The sequence below is a fragment of the Oryctolagus cuniculus genome, chromosome 3 (assembly GCF_964237555.1).
Source record: "Oryctolagus cuniculus chromosome 3, mOryCun1.1, whole genome shotgun sequence".
Classification (NCBI taxonomy): domain Eukaryota; kingdom Metazoa; phylum Chordata; class Mammalia; order Lagomorpha; family Leporidae; genus Oryctolagus; species Oryctolagus cuniculus.
The window spans coordinates 158,466,126-158,482,970 of NC_091434.1; the positions used below are offsets into that span (position 1 = coordinate 158,466,126).

At 37.5% G+C, this 16,845-nt stretch overlaps 1 protein-coding gene across 11 annotated transcripts in view; it reads right to left on the bottom strand.

The window, feature by feature from the left end:
- Window positions 1-16,845, bottom strand: part of CADPS2 (calcium dependent secretion activator 2) — a 665,654-nt gene that overhangs the window by 127,526 nt on the left and 521,283 nt on the right. For 6 of the 11 annotated variants that reach the window (XM_051849752.2, XM_008258270.4, XM_008258268.4 and 3 more), the window contains 3 exons: window positions 10,289-10,352; window positions 7,144-7,267; window positions 5,177-5,197 (listed from right to left, as the gene is read on the bottom strand). In XM_051849752.2, coding sequence (XP_051705712.2) covers window positions 5,177-5,197; window positions 7,144-7,267; window positions 10,289-10,352 — 209 coding nt within the window. The remainder of the gene's footprint in view (window positions 1-5,176; window positions 5,198-7,143; window positions 7,268-10,288; window positions 10,353-16,845) is intronic. The other 5 variants (XM_008258272.4, XM_008258271.4, XM_051849753.2 and 2 more) reach the window with 2 other exon arrangements.

Below are 16,845 nucleotides of genomic sequence, written 5' to 3' on the forward strand. Positions count from 1 at the left end.
ATTTCAGTGTCATTTCAATCCTAGATTATCAATAAAAAGGATTTTACTATTGTAGAATTAATGTAGTTAATGATAAGATTAAAACAGGGGTAAAAATGAGTTGCTTTTGCAACGGTGTACATCATTGGCACTTAATAAAAGCCAATTCTAGCAAATAGTGGTATTTCACAACTTCCAAATTAAAAAGGAATTGCTTCCTGGAAATTTCGGATCTCAAAAGGAACTCTATTTTCACTAAGCCTGTAAATAATTCCCAAGAAGGAAAAAAAGACATTTAGAGACAGGTTATTTTTTTTTTTTAAATCCCATCTAACATTTTAAAATCACTCTATTCTGAAAATTTGTGCTGCCAGTGGAGGATCTGAGGATTTCTCAAGGACAGAAGAGAGCTGTGAGCCATAATTGGGCAGCAGGCTGGATTATAAAAACAGCTGCAACAGACTGGATCACTGGGTATTGTTAAAGCAATTTCTATCTATACTCTGATTTCTTGCATCCAGGGTTAGTATCTCCCTCAACCTAAGACAAAGCATGAAATTCCACTTTATTGGAATTTTTAATTGTTTTTAAGTAGTTAGTTTTTGCTCTTTAATTGTTCAGTGATGGCTTTGAATGACCTTTGGCAATCCAGTCTACCTGCTTACTGAATTTTTTTTTCTGTTGTAAATAGCCTGATAACTGTGTCATATTATTTTACTTGACATTTATAGACTATCAGTCAAATACCTGATACATTTTTCAGTACTGCAGATATAGCAATTATTAAAATATAAAGTCTCCTGCCCTCATGGAGCTAACAATCTCATAAAATATGAAGGATAAATGAATCCTATTGTGTGTTACATCATCTGAAGTGCTGTAGAGAAAAATAAGGTGGGGAAGGTGGAGAAGCAGTCTGGGCCCGGGGAACAAATTTTAACCATCTTCAACACATGACATCCCGAGATCCATAGGGGGAAAATAAACAGAAGGATTTTAACTATGTGCAAATTTAACGATATAAGCTTGTTAATAGGAGGAAAGACATAGAGGGAGGACAGATCAATAGATGAATAAACAGTGGTCCCGAATCTCCCACTTACTAGCTATGGAACTGAAGATAAATGGTATTAACCTCTTTTCTTAGGTTTTTGAAGGAGTGCTAATAATATTTATTCCAAAAGGATATTATAAGGAAATGAGTTGATACGTGGAAAATATTTAGAGCAGTGTACAGCACGGAAGTGCTGGCTCTTATTGTTAAATAAACATCGCTATTTTGGGGGAAAGGAGCCCTTGGCTGTTGGGATGTGGCTGAAGTGTTTACCATAAAATGCCATTACTTTGAGTCAGGCAGTCATGGAAGCATGGCAGCCAGCAGACAGCATGTGAAGAGGGCTCTGGTGTCTGAGAAACATGGGTGTGAATTTTAACGACAACAGCACGATCCTGTACAAGCAATGAACTTTTTCTGAATTCCATTTCTTCTTCTGTAAAGTATGTGTTGAGGAGCTAATGGAGCAGTGTAAACAGAAAACCTCTGGGACATACAGGCAGTCAACAGATGGTAGAATCATGGCAAGTCTTGGGCAGAGTTTTTACTCTTTTTCTAGATGGTAAAAACAACTAGAGGAAAATAATTACATGCTCAAGAGATGACTGTTTGAGAGTACAAGCACTTGAGCTCTTACATATGCAATTGATAGTCTCATTTTTATCCACTCTCAAAAGCATCCCCAAAGAACATTTACTTGTAACTGTGTTAGGTTAATGTGCTACCAAATGCAACTAAAGGAATATGACTACATTTCTCAAAAACCCCTCTTCTGTTACTTCAGAGCATTCTTCAGTTGAGATTAGCTTTCCTTTCAAACCACTTAAATTATGGAGATTATGCTGATTCTTCCCTGTTCCATACAAGCATTTAATTTTAATAAAAGTAGTTGCTGACCTTGTATAGTTAAGTGGAACAGAATGCTTAACAGGTACAAAGCAGAGATGTCTGCCTGGTGGAAGCCAGGTATGTGGGTGAGCGACGGCTCCTTTTCTTTCCTCTCTTTTCTTGGAGGGAGACAGTGTGACTTGGACCACGCTTTATCAAGGTGCACTGCAACCTTTTCATGTTTCATAGGGGAAAGAGTGCAGGCTCTGCAGGTTAAGGCTCAGGACCCCTGATCCTGGCCCCAACTGGCTGACTCATTTACTCCGTGGCAGTGGGAAAGCCACAAACAATCTCGGACTTTTAGTTTGTAAACTAGGTTAAAACTATTTTCACAACAGGAATATTGTGGGGTATAAAATGCCCTAAGAGGTTTTGAAAAAGTTTGTTAATGAGCACAGGACTGTTGCTATTACAATGGGTTGTCATAAGAAGGGATGATAATAGTCTCATTCTTTTTCCAATTCAATTTTTCTGAAGTGCACTTAGCAGTCATTTTAGGTATGTTCTTTTCCCTTTTTATGTCTCTGAGTGCTTTGCTCCTGTCATTTTCTGGAGTCAAATACTGGAGAAATTTTGAAATTGGTAAGGGAAAAAAGGACGAAGAAATAGAGTCCTTAATGGAAGATTTCAGTTAAAAACAACTTAACAACAATGTCTATAATATTGCATGCATGCAAAGCTTGACTGCAATGAGAGAACTTGGACTAGAAAGGTTCACAGCTTGTTTCTTGCTCCATTGTTTTTGGATGAAACTAACTAACCTGGTGCCTTTCTCCAAAGCACCGAGTACCTATTCTGTGTCAGCAGACAGTGCCAGGTGCCAGGATTAAAGCAGTGAACAAGTCAGTAAGGACCCTGCCTGTAAGAGATTAAGAGACACTGAGGATAAACATCAGCAGATACACGTGAAGTAAAATTAATTACAACTGTGTAAGAGGAAAAAGAGAAAAGCAATAAAACATCTAAAAATTCAGAGACCCAGAGAAGAACACTTTCCCATCAGTTTACTGAAAAGGGAATTTCATAACCTCTGCTTATTCCTATAGTGAACAACGTTCAAAGTTAAGAACTATTTACTTTTTATTTAACTGCATTTATACATTTTACTCTCATATTATTTGACAATCATGATATCGAATGTGGGTCCTCTCTTTGAGTTGTAAGAGCCCTTATGATATTGGTGATCGCTTCCAAGTAAGATGAGTGTTTATGTTTAAAACATAATGCATAACATTAATAAAGTCTCAGTTTTTTTTCCTGCTTTGAATTCATATAAAATATTTGCTGAAGTTTTACATAAATGGTCTGCTTTCCCCCATGAGTATTAGCTATAATTCTGCTACAATCAAAGCATTTTCAGGATCCTAGTCATAATTATCTTGTAAGTGCCCTGAAATGGACAGAGCTATTCATCGATATCAAGGCATCACACTGCCAACAGCAAAGGCAATGTATGGGATGGGAGGAAATAGTGCAAACTATGTATCTGATAAAAGGTTAATATCTGAAATATGTAAGGAACCCAGACAACTCAATAGCAAAAACCAAAATAACCAATTTAAAAAGGTGCAAAGGAACTGAATTGAATTTTATTTCTTTTTTAAGATTTATTTTAAAGGCAAAGTGACAGAGAGAACTTCCACCTGCTGATTCACTTCTCATATGCCTGCAATAGCGAGCAGGGCTGGGCCAGGCCCAAACTAGGGGCCAGGAAATCCATCCAGGTCTCCCACGTGGGTGGCAGGGACCTAAACAGTTGGGCCATCTTCTGCTGTTTTCTCAGGAGAATTAGCAGGAAGCTGGACTGGAAGCAGAGCAGCCTGAGCTTGATCTGGTGCTCTGAAAAGCAATGTTGGCCCCTAGACTTTTCTTAAGAGAAGATATACACACAGTCAACAGATATATGAAAAGGTGCTCAATATCTGTGAGTTACTTGCCCCTTGAGGACATGCAAATCAAAATCACATTGAGATATTACTTGACATGGGTTAGGATGACTATTATCAAAAAATAAAAAAGGCTCAAAAATACCAAGTGCTGGTGAGGATGGAACGCTGGTGTACTGTTGGTGAGAACATAAATTGGTGCAGTCGCTATAGGAAACAGTACAACAGTTCTTTAAAGAATTATAAATAGAACTGTAGGATACTGTAATGCCACTTCTGAGTATATCTCCAAAGGATGAAAATCAGGATCTCAAAAAGATATCTGCCATCCCATGTTAATCCCGGAATTATTCTCCATAACCAAGACATGAAAGCAACCCAAATGTCCATCCATGGACAAATGGATAAAAGAAAATGCAGCATATACATATAATAAATATGTATATGTATAGCCTTAAAAAAAGGACATCCTGCCATTTGTGACATGGATGAACCTAGAAAATGTTTTGCAAAGTGAAATAAGTCACAATACAGAAGGACAAATACTCCAGGGATGGACGTTGTGGTGCAATGGGTTAAGCTGCCATTTGTGATACCCACATACCACCTAGTAGTGTGAGCTTGAATTCTAGCAACTCTACTTCTGCTACTGTGCCTGGAGAAGGCAGTTGACTGTCCCTGTACTTGGGTCCCTGCCACTCACATGGGAGACCCAAATGGACTTCCTGGCTCCTGGCTTTGTCTTGGCATAGGCCTGGCTGTTGCAGCCATATGGGGGAGTGAATCAGCATATGGAAGATCTCTTTCTCTCTCTCACTTGCTCTCTCTCTCTCTCTCTCTCTCTCATACACATACTTTGTTATTCTGCTTTTCAAATGGACACATAAATATTTTAAAAAGGACAAATACTTTTTGATACCAAATATATGAAAAACCTAAAATATTCAAACTCACAGAAGCAGACAGTAGAAGAATGATTACTAGGGGGTGGAAGGAGGGAATGAGGAGCTGCTGGTCAAAGAATATACCAAGATCCAGTCCTAGAGATCTACTGAATATCGGGTGCCTATAGTTAACAAGAATGTACCATGCAATTAATAATTGCTTAGAGGGTAGATGAGACATTAAGTGTCTATCACAAAATAATGATAAAATAAAGAAGGTGGGAAGAAGTCTTTAGAAATGACAGGTTCATTTAAAGCATAGATTGTGGTGATGGTTTCACAGCTGTATATTTATCTCCAAGTCTTTCAAGTTGTATACATTAAATATATACAGCTTTTTGTATGTGCATCTTCCCTCAATAAAGATTAAAAATCATATCACCATATTAGACACAATGGTATATGCATGCAGACACATTAATTACCTGTTTCCTTTTCTGCTGGGCCTAAAACATAAGAAAAGAAAATTTAGGAGAAAAGTAAACTCTACTCACATTGCTCACATAAAGTAGAAGGCCAATCAAACAAAGAAAAGTAGCCCAGTTCCTGTTTCTAAGTTAAATTTAATTTTGTTCTTGGTCTGGTCCTGAGAATAAAACAAAATCACTTTTTTCCCCCTAAATATAAAAGGAGTAAGGAGCAAGAGAGACAAGGAAATCTGTTGAAGTTTTTCTTAAGCTAGGAGCAAGAGTAGTTTTGAAAGACTGCTCCCCTGACAGTCCTACCTGAGTAAGTTTCTAGTATTTATTCTCTATGATACTCTCACACTGGCTAAGAGGGAGTTGACTCCAGAAACGGAGAAGGTGGGAGATACCACTGCTCACTATTTATTCGAGTGTACCATAGGGTTTTCTTCCTTATACAGATTTGTTTTTATGTGTACAAATGAAAGGTTATTTATCCATATCAAGGTAGATTGTATGACTATAAAATACAGAAATAAACAGAAGTATATTGCATCTTTTCAGTGTTCTTGGACAGGTAAATGGTCAAATAATAACAAAAACACCTAAGAACAAAAGAGCTTACAGTGCGACTCTAGATAGGGCTTGTAATATTTGTATAAAACAATATTGTATTTATTCAAGTGTCTGAAAATTTTTTTATCTTTACCAGATTTGAAAGCCTTTAATCTATTTTTATATCAGTTTTTTTTCAAACTGTGTTCAGAACACTTAATACTTCCAACACACAAAAATCATTTGAATGAGTATTCAAAATGGAAAACCAATATGCTTAATCTTCCACTTTCCCCAAATGATCTAATGTTCATTGCTTTCACTTTAACACAACATGATATCATAATTAATGATGTTAAACTGGTAACTAAGGAGGTTCCATGTTGTTACTCTCGTGATATAATATTGGTTGCTATAGTGATGAGATGGCTTTTTTGTTAATCACTCAGGAGGTTGGTTATCGCATGTTAGAAAAGCGTGCCCAGATTTCAAGAGAAAAAAGGAATAACACAACCAATTAGAATCAATCATTTTCATTGGCTGAATTTTGATAAAACTATTCTAATACCAAGTAACTCATAAATTTATAATTTATTAAGTAAAATCATACATTGAAAGTTACCAAAAATTTTTTAAAGGAAGACCTTACTTTTTATTTTCAGATATGGGCACTTTACATGAACTACAAACATGTTCCCTGCCTCAATTAATGCTACATGTGTTGTATAAGCTGCTTTTAGGACACTTTGAGCAAAGAATTTGAGGCCTTTTCTATTGCTCTTAATTATATCAAAGGACTGATGAATAAAAGCTGATTTTGTGACTGCCGCAAATTCTAATCTACTTATTTCTAAACATTTTAACCATTGGTACACTTAATGAATAAAACCTGAAGAAAGAGAAAAAATGCACAGTCCTCTCAAGAGATCTAATCTTTCAAGGACATCAATATATTACAAGCAATTAAAAGCTGCAGGAAGTTCTATCAGTTTATTTCAGCACTCACAATAATCAACAAGTTTCCTCCTCCTCTGAGTGTCACTGCAGAACAGAAAATAAAATCACGTAATACTGTACTGTTACTGATCAGGAAGGAATCGACTGCTCAGAGTTTAAATGTTAGACGTACTTACAGTAATGTCAAAAAATACAACCCATGAAAACACCTTTTGGTTTCTTGAAAACTCAGAATAAGAACAAAGGACAACTTAAGCACGAATCCTGGGTCTTTCATTCAAGCAGAGTCCCAGGAGGCATATTAAAGCAATGAATAGGAAAAAGCTCTTCAGTTCACCAGCTGAGATTTTAATGAGACATTTCCCTTTGCCATGGCACAGGATTGTTCAGGAAAGGAAGGGACTTTTCATAGAACATTCAGTTAATAGGCATTGTTGGCTCTCACTGCCACTTCGGCAATTGCTCACTGCACTGACCTTCTATTTTGGCATATTCTGTGAGCCTAGTGTAATTGATCAAGGCAGCTTTCTCGAGACATTTTCTGACCACTTTCTTCACCTCTTCTGCTGGTATGGGAGTGGCAATATCTTTCATTAAAACCTACCGAGAGAGGAGAAGGGGAGAGAGATGGACACAGAGAAAGAAGATGGATGTTGTATAAAATAAATACTAAAAACACATTGTAGCAGTTGTCCCAGATTTGTCTATTGCCAGGAGGGGGAAGGGGCCCTAGGTAACATGGGGGAAGTAATGAGTCGGCACTTCACAACCAGGAACGTAATCCTCTGGTCTTGGCTCCTCCTGTCTAAGCCTCATTTATGCACATCAAAACCTCCCATAGGCCAGGCCACCCTTCAGTGTGACTGTCACTTTTCCTCCAGGGACCCACAACACCATTAGAGCAGCTGTTTCAGATCAGGATTACAGTCCTTGGGAAGAGTAATAAACAAAGTTTGTCTTGCACATCCCTACTTTAAAGGCCCTAAACTTTTTGAGCAATGTATTTGTAAATCATAATAAATATTCCATTAAAGATAATTTCTGAGCTCTAAAAAATGTGATCCTATACTTTCACTAATTACACTTTACTGACTGTGGTGTGCTGAAAATACCAGACCATAAGGGAGGAGAAAGCTTCCTTATCTTAGTGAAATGAGTGCTCAGGGAATATCAAATCTTAAAATACACGGAAACTTTCCACAGTTTTGAAAAGTTAACTGATCATTCTCTCTTGGTCCCTAAAATGTCCTTTTGAAGTTTTCCTTAAAATGTTTTTCCTAGCGGCAAGCATGGGAAAATAGCTGTATCCAGAATTTGAACTGTAACATAGTGAACACTTTTGTAAGGGCTCATAGATAACTTTAAAACTTACTTAGTGACCAATTGTTCACAATAACTTGATGAAACCATTAATAATCAAACTCTATCTTTCCATATATTTAATGTATTTTTTAGTTAGTGTACATTCAAATTATGAAATATAATGCAAAATGCTCAGAGAGGAAAGTGCTTTGTTAGTATTCTAACTGTTCCATTGGTCTCTTCTCTTTGGAGAAATATTGAAGAAACACAAAAACATCTATTTCATGTCTTATTATTTCACTCTCTTTTCAGTCAGCTTCAGCACAAGGATTTTACAATCTCTAATTTATGTGACTATCCAGACATTGGTGATTCTTGACAACATTTAAAAATTTAGTTAAGGAAGATTTCCTGTTTTGAAAACAGCCAAATTTATCATTTGAAAGTTTCTTCTCCTATCAAAAATAATTATTCTTTGTACTATTCTGACATACAGCCAGAAAAGTCCTGTGGCATACACTAAAAAATATACAAGCATTAAAGATGTGCCATTATTTTACATGTGATTATTACTAAAATGTAAGTCGAAGAAAAAATTTCATTCCAAATCAAACATTGTGAAGTTATCAAGCTTCCCGCAGTGTCAAACTTTAAATAACAGAAGGAACTGTTAAAAGAAGATGTATATGTGTGCCACGGAGGTGAATCCATGATTTAAATCAGGCCTTATTTCATGTTCTCTAGGAGCTGTGCACTTAATTTGGAGTGGAGGGTGGGAACTGAATCCTGCTGCCTGGCAAAATGCAGAAAAGGGGCTGGCAAATGCAAAATGGCAGATGTCAATCTTTGCTTCATGCTTCTCCTGTTTTTCCAAAGCATCAGGTATTAAGAATTCACATGTAGATTTTATTTATTTTTGTGAGTTGTCAGTAAGAGATGTGAAAATGAAGAAATGGCCCTTAATATATCTTATTAAAGTCAGCAAAAGACATGATTAGTGACTACAGCTGAAATAAAGATTACTGTTCATTCTGCCACTGTCCAATGCAGGGCGCAAGGGCATCTCGGCTATTGCTACCTCTTCCCTGCTGGGGACAGATGGGAGGCTCTGCCATGGAAACTAGGATGGTGAGACTGCATTAGGTGCCCACGATGGGATATAGTCCCCCCCAAAAAATAATAAATAAAAAACTCTGATCTTTAATGATTTCATTTTAACTATGAATAGGATGAAATAAACACTTTGGAAATCCTGGGTTATGTGCAGCATTTAATAGCATAACAATTTTATAGAACAGTTACCATAATATTTCTATAATTAGATACATAATAATCAGGGATAAGAGAATATAGAGGAAATCAGCTAATAAAGCAAAGATCTCACTTTGATCATCAGTTCTAGGTTTTATTTCCTAAGTTCTTAAGTTACTGAAATAGAGATGTTATATCTGAACAACATTTTTTCCTTTTTGCTTTTAATAGAGATGCTAATAAGCAATGTGATATGTAAAATTAATGTAGCAGAAAAATGGACAAGAATAAGTGCTTGGAGTCAATAAATTAAATCCAGGGAAAAAATCATGAGCTATAGGTGATACCTATAAATTCTTTTTAATTCTGATATGGAATGAGTTGACCACATTATTTTATTTTATCCATTAGCATGCAACTAACCTATGAATAGATTTACATACAAATGTAAATGATGTTTTCTTTCAAACCTCAATTGCCAGAAACATAGGAATAGAGTATATTCTCTTCAAAATGATTTTTCAGCATGAAATCAAAAATCTTGTTTGCAATTTATTTTGGGTGGGGGAAGTGAACTTCTGTAATGTGAATTTATTTAAGGAATGCAAATTGGAATAATTTAATAAATTCTGGGATGCACTGTGAGTAGAAAGAATGGAATAATGATAAATTCTTATAGGTATGAGGACTATGATAAGAAGTAAAAACACCATTGAAGAATTAACAAAAGACAACTGTGATATCTAAAAAGAGAGATAATTATAACCACACTTAATTAAAAAAAATCTATCCAGAGGGGGAAAAAATGAAGTGGGAAAATTGGCTATACCAAAAAGATGCCATCATGTCAGGATAAAACAGGGTGGGAAAGGGTGGGAAAGGCTTCACGGAGGAAGAAGCAGGTACAGGGAGAGTTTAAATGTAAGAAGAACAGAGAGGAAATCACACAATGTGATGGACTTAATAAAGAACACAGCCTCACGGGACGGGACTGCCTGCCTAGTTTAGGCACTAAAACACACAGCAATTGAGAACAAACAGCATTTATAAAGCAAGGTTCAAACATACCCTTTCAAGTAATGAAAGTGTAGCTTTTAGAGCACCTTCTGGTCTTCCAAAGGGGAAACAGTATCTTTAAAAACAAAAACAAAAAAAGAAACAAAAGTCATTTAATACCAAGACTGCTAAATAACAACCATTTACATTACTTGGCATATTGCAGAATGATGAGAAGAGGTCAACATAGCATCTACTCATTCAGGGAAATTTTAACAGATGAAGTATACCAAGCCCTGTAATTTCCACACTTTAAACAGTGAAAGTGTAAACTATGATGGAAAAGTTTCTAAAGATTGGATGATGCATGAACTGAAGAAGGGAAAAAAAACACTCAAAGGTCATGAGTGGATATAATGAAAATGCATCCTCTCATAATTTCTCATTTCATCTTTGTTCTTCAGGTCTCTGAAAAAATGAAATGACTTCTCCCATTTCTTCCTGTAGTCATGTATGGAAGAGAGGTCAAAGGTAGTACTTGCAGGACAAACAAGGATTCACTCTTTACTGACAGCTGCCTGTGCGGGCTCATGTCTAACTCTGCAAGCTCCCCACACTGCATGCATCAACCCTCTGCAGTTCTTCCATCAGCAGTCATTTATCCCAAGAGTTTTATTCCCATATATTCACACCGCAGACCAATAGGAGAGCCGAGTATGGGATATTCTGAAATAACTGTCAGATGACGCTGACGAGCTCCTGGGAAGTTCGTTCACATGGTGGTAACAGGTGTGTTGCTCCTTACAATGGGCTCTCTCTCAGGTCAATTTCCATTGAAGGAGTACCCATCAAGGAGCCATTTCTTCCTGCTAGAACTCAGTTCAGCAAAGCACACCCTTCCAGGACTGTAGCTCCCTCTTCAAGATCACCTGCTACAGGCTGCTGGGCTGTACCTACGCTGCCACCTTTCTGCCAACTAAAAGCTTGGGAAGAAGTTTACCCTTTTCCATTTCTTCTCGATTATTCAAGGATAATTAGTCACAAAATAATTCCTCCCTCACACTGTAATATGAACAGGTTTTCCCTAAAAAGAACATAAGTTTTAAGTTTGTTTTCTGCCTTTCTTCCTTTTAAAACAGTTAGTTGAATTTTTATTACAGCTGAGCTTTAGTTTTGTGAAATTTTTATTAGTCTCTAATAAATACACATAAATGTTACATAGATGTGATCAAACTTTTCTCCTGTCACTTTATTGTCAAAAATTCCCTTGCTGAATCTCATGCCTCTATGTACTCCATTACCTCTCACCCTCCTTGACACAGAAAAAGCCACAGCCAACTTATTTTGATAGAGGTTTTCCTGTGCAGTGGTGCTTTTTAGAGCATTAGCAAATTAGCAAAGTAGCTTTAATCATTTTGGCTACTATAAACCTTAATCCACATTTAAATAAAGCACAAATTGGGTTCTTGTAGTCCCCTCCCCCTGCTTAATCTTTTCAGTGTATTTGCATAATCCACCCATTGTCTTTCCTATTGTTTATTTCCATTAACCTGTGGGTGACACACTTTATGAATGGAATGTTACTGATCCCCAGATTACATTTAGCATCTCAGGGCTCTGAGGTCCCACTGGGCATGTTCAGAATTAGCATTTGCTGCCCATGATGTGTAAGTAATTCAACACATTTACAGAGTCCAAGTAATCCTGAATCAATAAAGTACAGAAAATAATGACACCAAGGCTTAATTAATCTTTACAAAACACGTTTTCAAAGAAGGGGATCATTTTGTAATGTCTTTCAGGATAAATATCTAGGGTTTTTTCTACTCTGACAGTTCTTTAACAGCAAAGTGGAAAACACTCAATTATCAAATAAAATTCACCCAAATTTAATACCTAATCTGAATAAGTTGACATTAACCTTAATGCTACTCTGGTAAATTAATTTTACAGATAAGTGAACTTGCATAGAATTGTCCTATTGTTAAACCATTTTTCTTACCTAGTTTAAAATACAGTATTTTTTTAGTCTTAAGTTATATATGCCCATAATCTGAAGAGTAAACTTATACTAAAAGGCTTTATAGGAAAAATAGAAGTCCTTTATGTCATCTCCAACCTATTCCAAGTAATTTCTGCTTTCTGGGAAAAAAATGTTGCCAAATTTTAGTTGATGATTCATTTGGTACTTAAACTTCATATCCCTAAATTGCACACAAATATCTTTACTTCTTGATTTTTCAGTTTGATATTATCCTATTAATTTTCTATTATGAAAGAGAAACAGTTAGCTTTTATTTTGCATTTTAAACAGCATTATTTGGGGGCAGGCATTTGGCTAAGCAGTTAAGTCATCTCTTAGGATGCTAAGTCAGGATGCCTGGCCTGAGCCCTCGCTTCTCCCCTTCTGATCCGGCTCCCTGCTAATGTGCATCCTGGGAGGCAGCAAATGATGGCTCAAGTACTCCAGTACATGCCAACCCACTTGGAGACCCTAACTGAGTTCTGGCCTACTGACTTCCATCTGGCCCAGTCCTGCATATATGGGAAGTTGGGTTGTGAATCAGCAAATCATCATTTGGAAGATCTCTCTCTCTCTCAGCCTTTCAAATAGATGAAAATAAATAAGCAATTAAAAATATTCTTTTAAAGAAGTGTGACATACAATGAAGTCTATGTACTTGGCTATAAAATTTGGTTAAGTTTTGACACTTGGAAAATATTATCTCAATCAAGGTAATTATGAACCCTAAATGCTTCCTCCCCAGAACATGCAACACTGATTCACCGTCATATGGGTTAGTCTATATTTCTAGTATTTTATATAAGAGGAAACATACAGGATGTACTTTCTGGGTCTGCCTTCTCGCACTTAGAATAGATCCTTTTATATTTAACCATGTACCAACAGTTCATTCCTTTTTTATTGCTGGGTAGTGTTCTAATACACAGAACACACAGCTTACCCACTATTTGTTAATAGTCATATGGCTTCTTTCATAGTTTGCGTTATGAATATTGCTGGTGTGGAATTCAAATAGAAATCTCTGTGAGGACACATGCTTTCAGTTGTCCTAGGAGTAGAATGGCTGGTTATGTAGCAGGTGTTTAAAGATATTTACATTCTGAAGAATCTGCCAATTACCATTTTCCAAAGTGAAGTGTGCCATTTTACATTCTTTTTTAAAAGATTTTATTTATTTATTTGAGAGGCAGAATTACAGACAGTAGTGGGGGGGGAGAGAGGGAGAGGAAGAGAGAGAGAGAGAGAGAGAGAGAGAGAAAGGTCTTCTTTCCGTTAATTCACTCCCAGATGGCTGCAATGGCTGGAGCTGTGCCGATCCAAGAGCTTCTTCATGGTGTACTATATGGGTGCAGGGGCCATCTTCTACTGTTCCCCAGGCCATAGCAGAGAGCTGGACTGGAACAGGGGCATCTGGGACTAGCCCATATGGGATGCTGGCGCTGCAGGCAGAGGGTTAACCTACTGCGCCACAGCGCCAGCCCCAACCAATTTACACTCTTATAAACAGTGTAATAGAGTCAGTTTCTCCACAATCATGACAACACTTGTTATATTTTCTTTCTTTCTTTTTTTTGACAGGCAGAGTGGACAGTGAGAGAGAGAAACAGAGAGAAAGGTCTTCCTTTTTTTGTTGGTTCACCCCGCAATGACCACTGTGGCTGGCGCGCTGTGGCTGGAGCACCGCGCTGATCCGAAGCCAGGAGCCAGGTACTTCTCCTGGTCTCCCATGTAGGTGCAGGGCCCAAGCACTTGGGCCATCCTCCACTGCACTCCCTGGCCACAGCAGAGAGCTGACCTGGAAGAGGGGAACCGGGACAGAATCCGGCGCCCCGATCAAGACTAGAACCGGGATGCCGGCTCCACAGGCAGAGGATTAACTTTGAGGCAAGGCGCCGGCTGACAACACTTGTTATGCACAGGTTTTTTGTTTGTTTGTTTATTTGTGTTTATTTTGTTCTGAATTTCAGGAATATTGACAAGTGTGTAGGGGTACCTAATTGTGGTTTTAAACTGCATTTCACTATTAACAATGTTGAACATGTTTTTATGTGTCTTTTTGACACCATCTCTTTAACACATTTTTGCTAAATATCTGTTAAAATAACTTTACAATCGGGTTGATAAATTTCTTATAGTTTTGTCAGTTTCATAGATTCTGAATAAAAGTCTTTTGTGGGCTTTATATCATATAAATATTTTCATCCATTCTTTCTCTTAACAACTTTGGAAAATATCAAAAGTTCTTAATTCTGGTGAAATTCATAATAATTTTTCTATTTTACCTCCTCTGTAAATGTTATTTTGGCTTTGGTAAATTATTTGCATTTATACATACATGTAAAATCAGGTTAATTTTGACAAAATCGTATTGGGATTTTCCCCTATATGCTGTCAAGTACTTTTCTGCCAGATTTTGTTTTTTATCTTCTTTACCAGCCACACTTTTTTAGTATATGATTTTAGGCTGCTTTATGAAAGACTGACTTAATAATACTGAGTCTTTTCACTGATGAACACAGTCTATCTCTCCCTTTATTTACATTTCTTAAAGTTTTCTCAGCAATACTTTACACTTTACATTGTACATGTTTTGTCCTATTATAATCAGATTTATCCTTAAGTATTTCTACATGATTGCTATTGTAAATGATGGCTTCTAAATTTCAATTTTTGATGCTTATCCACTGAAATTGACATTTATATGTTTACCCAGGATCCTGCAATTTTCCTACCCTTGGATACTGAGGAGAATTTTGTCATCTGCAAATACGCAGTTTTGCTGCTTCCTTTCCAATCTGGATGCACTGGGTAGATCATCCAGCCAATTCAACAAGTAAAAAGTAGAAGGCCACACTTTCACTAGACAATGAACAAGGGCTAAAAACAACAATCATATCACAAATGTCTGTTTTATTCTTACACTTATTTTGTATTCTATATTCACTACTACATATCAGAGAAAACAAGATGTTTGTCTTATTGGGAGTGGCTTATTTCACTAAACATAATGGTTTTCAGTTGTATCCATTTTGTTGCAAAAGACAGTATTTATTCCTTTTTATGGCTGAGTAGTATTACATAGTGTATATTTACCACATGTTCTTTATCCAGTTATTAGTTGATGGACATCTGGATGGATTCCATAACTTTGCTAATGTGAACTGAGCTGCTATAAACAGGGGGAGTGGGAATGTAAACTAGTACAACCAGCATGGAAAACACTGTGGATATTCCTCAGAAATCTGAACACTGATTTACCATATGACCCTGCCATTCTACTCCTGGGAATGTACCCAAATGGAATGAAATCAGCATATGAAAGAGCTATTTGATCAGCTTTTCTTGACTGGTCATATTGTACTGTATGCCTGAAAATTTCTGACTAGGTTCTAGACATTATACATGTCACCTTATTGCTGGCTGGATATTTTTGTATTCATTTAACTATAACTGACCTCTGTTCAAGAACATACTTAAATTACTGAGGAACAATTTTATTTATTCGAGTCTTATCTTACTTATTCCACCCTACATTGGGTGTTAGGGTTTCTTTTTTTTTTTTTTTTTTTTTTTTTTTTGACAGGCAGAGTGGACAGTGAGAGAGAGAGACAGAGAGAGAAAGGTCTTCCTTTGCCGTTGGTTCACCCTCCAATGGCCGCCGCTGCAGCCGGCGCACCGCGCTGATCCTGGCAGGAGCCAGGAGCCAGGTGCTTTTTCCTGGTCTCCCATGGGGTGCAGGGCCCAAGCACCTGGGCCATCCTCCACTGCACTCCCTGGCCATAGCAGAGAGCTGGCCTGGAAGAGGGGCAACCGGGACAGAATCCGGCGCCCCAACCGGGACTAGAACCCGGTGTGCCGGCGCCGCAAGGTGGAGGATTAGCCTATTGAGCCACGGCGCCGGCTGGGTGTTAGGGTTTCACATAAGAGATTTGGTAGGGGAAAAACCCAAACATTCAGTCTGCTACCGTGGACTGAATTTATGCCACCTCTTGGCCCCTTAACATTTGGTGTCTTTGAGTGTAGCTGTTTGGCCTACTGGTTAAGATGCTCATATCATTTCAGAGTGCCTGTGTTCAATTCCCAGCTTCTGACTCTGGCAGTGTTTACTCTAGGACTAACTTTTCCCATTGCGTAGGCAAAACTCTGTCCAATGCCTATGAAATATAAAGATTTTCACCTTGGGCAACAGAGGATTATTCCTGGCTCTGGGGTTGTTACCAATGGGGATTACTGCCTAGAATGCTTCCAAATGACTTTTGACAATCCTTGGATAATTTCTTGCATACACACAATGATCAACACTTAGCTGGGGATGCAGGGGGAACTTTGCAAGTATAAGTATTTTCCTTCTTTAGAACTCAGTCCTGAAAATTCTGGCTGATGGGCCTGCCTTGATTCACAGCTCTGTCTCTTCAAGTCAGGGGGTCCTCTGGGTTACACTTAGGTTCCTCCTCCCAGAGCTATGGCCTAGAAACACTCCTGGCAGTGGGAAGGGGTAGCCATAGGGCTTACTTCATTTGTAGTTTCTCTCTCATAATTCACTGGTATCATCTCCTTATGTCTAAAAATGTCTTAAAAGCCATTTTTCACATATTTTCATCTG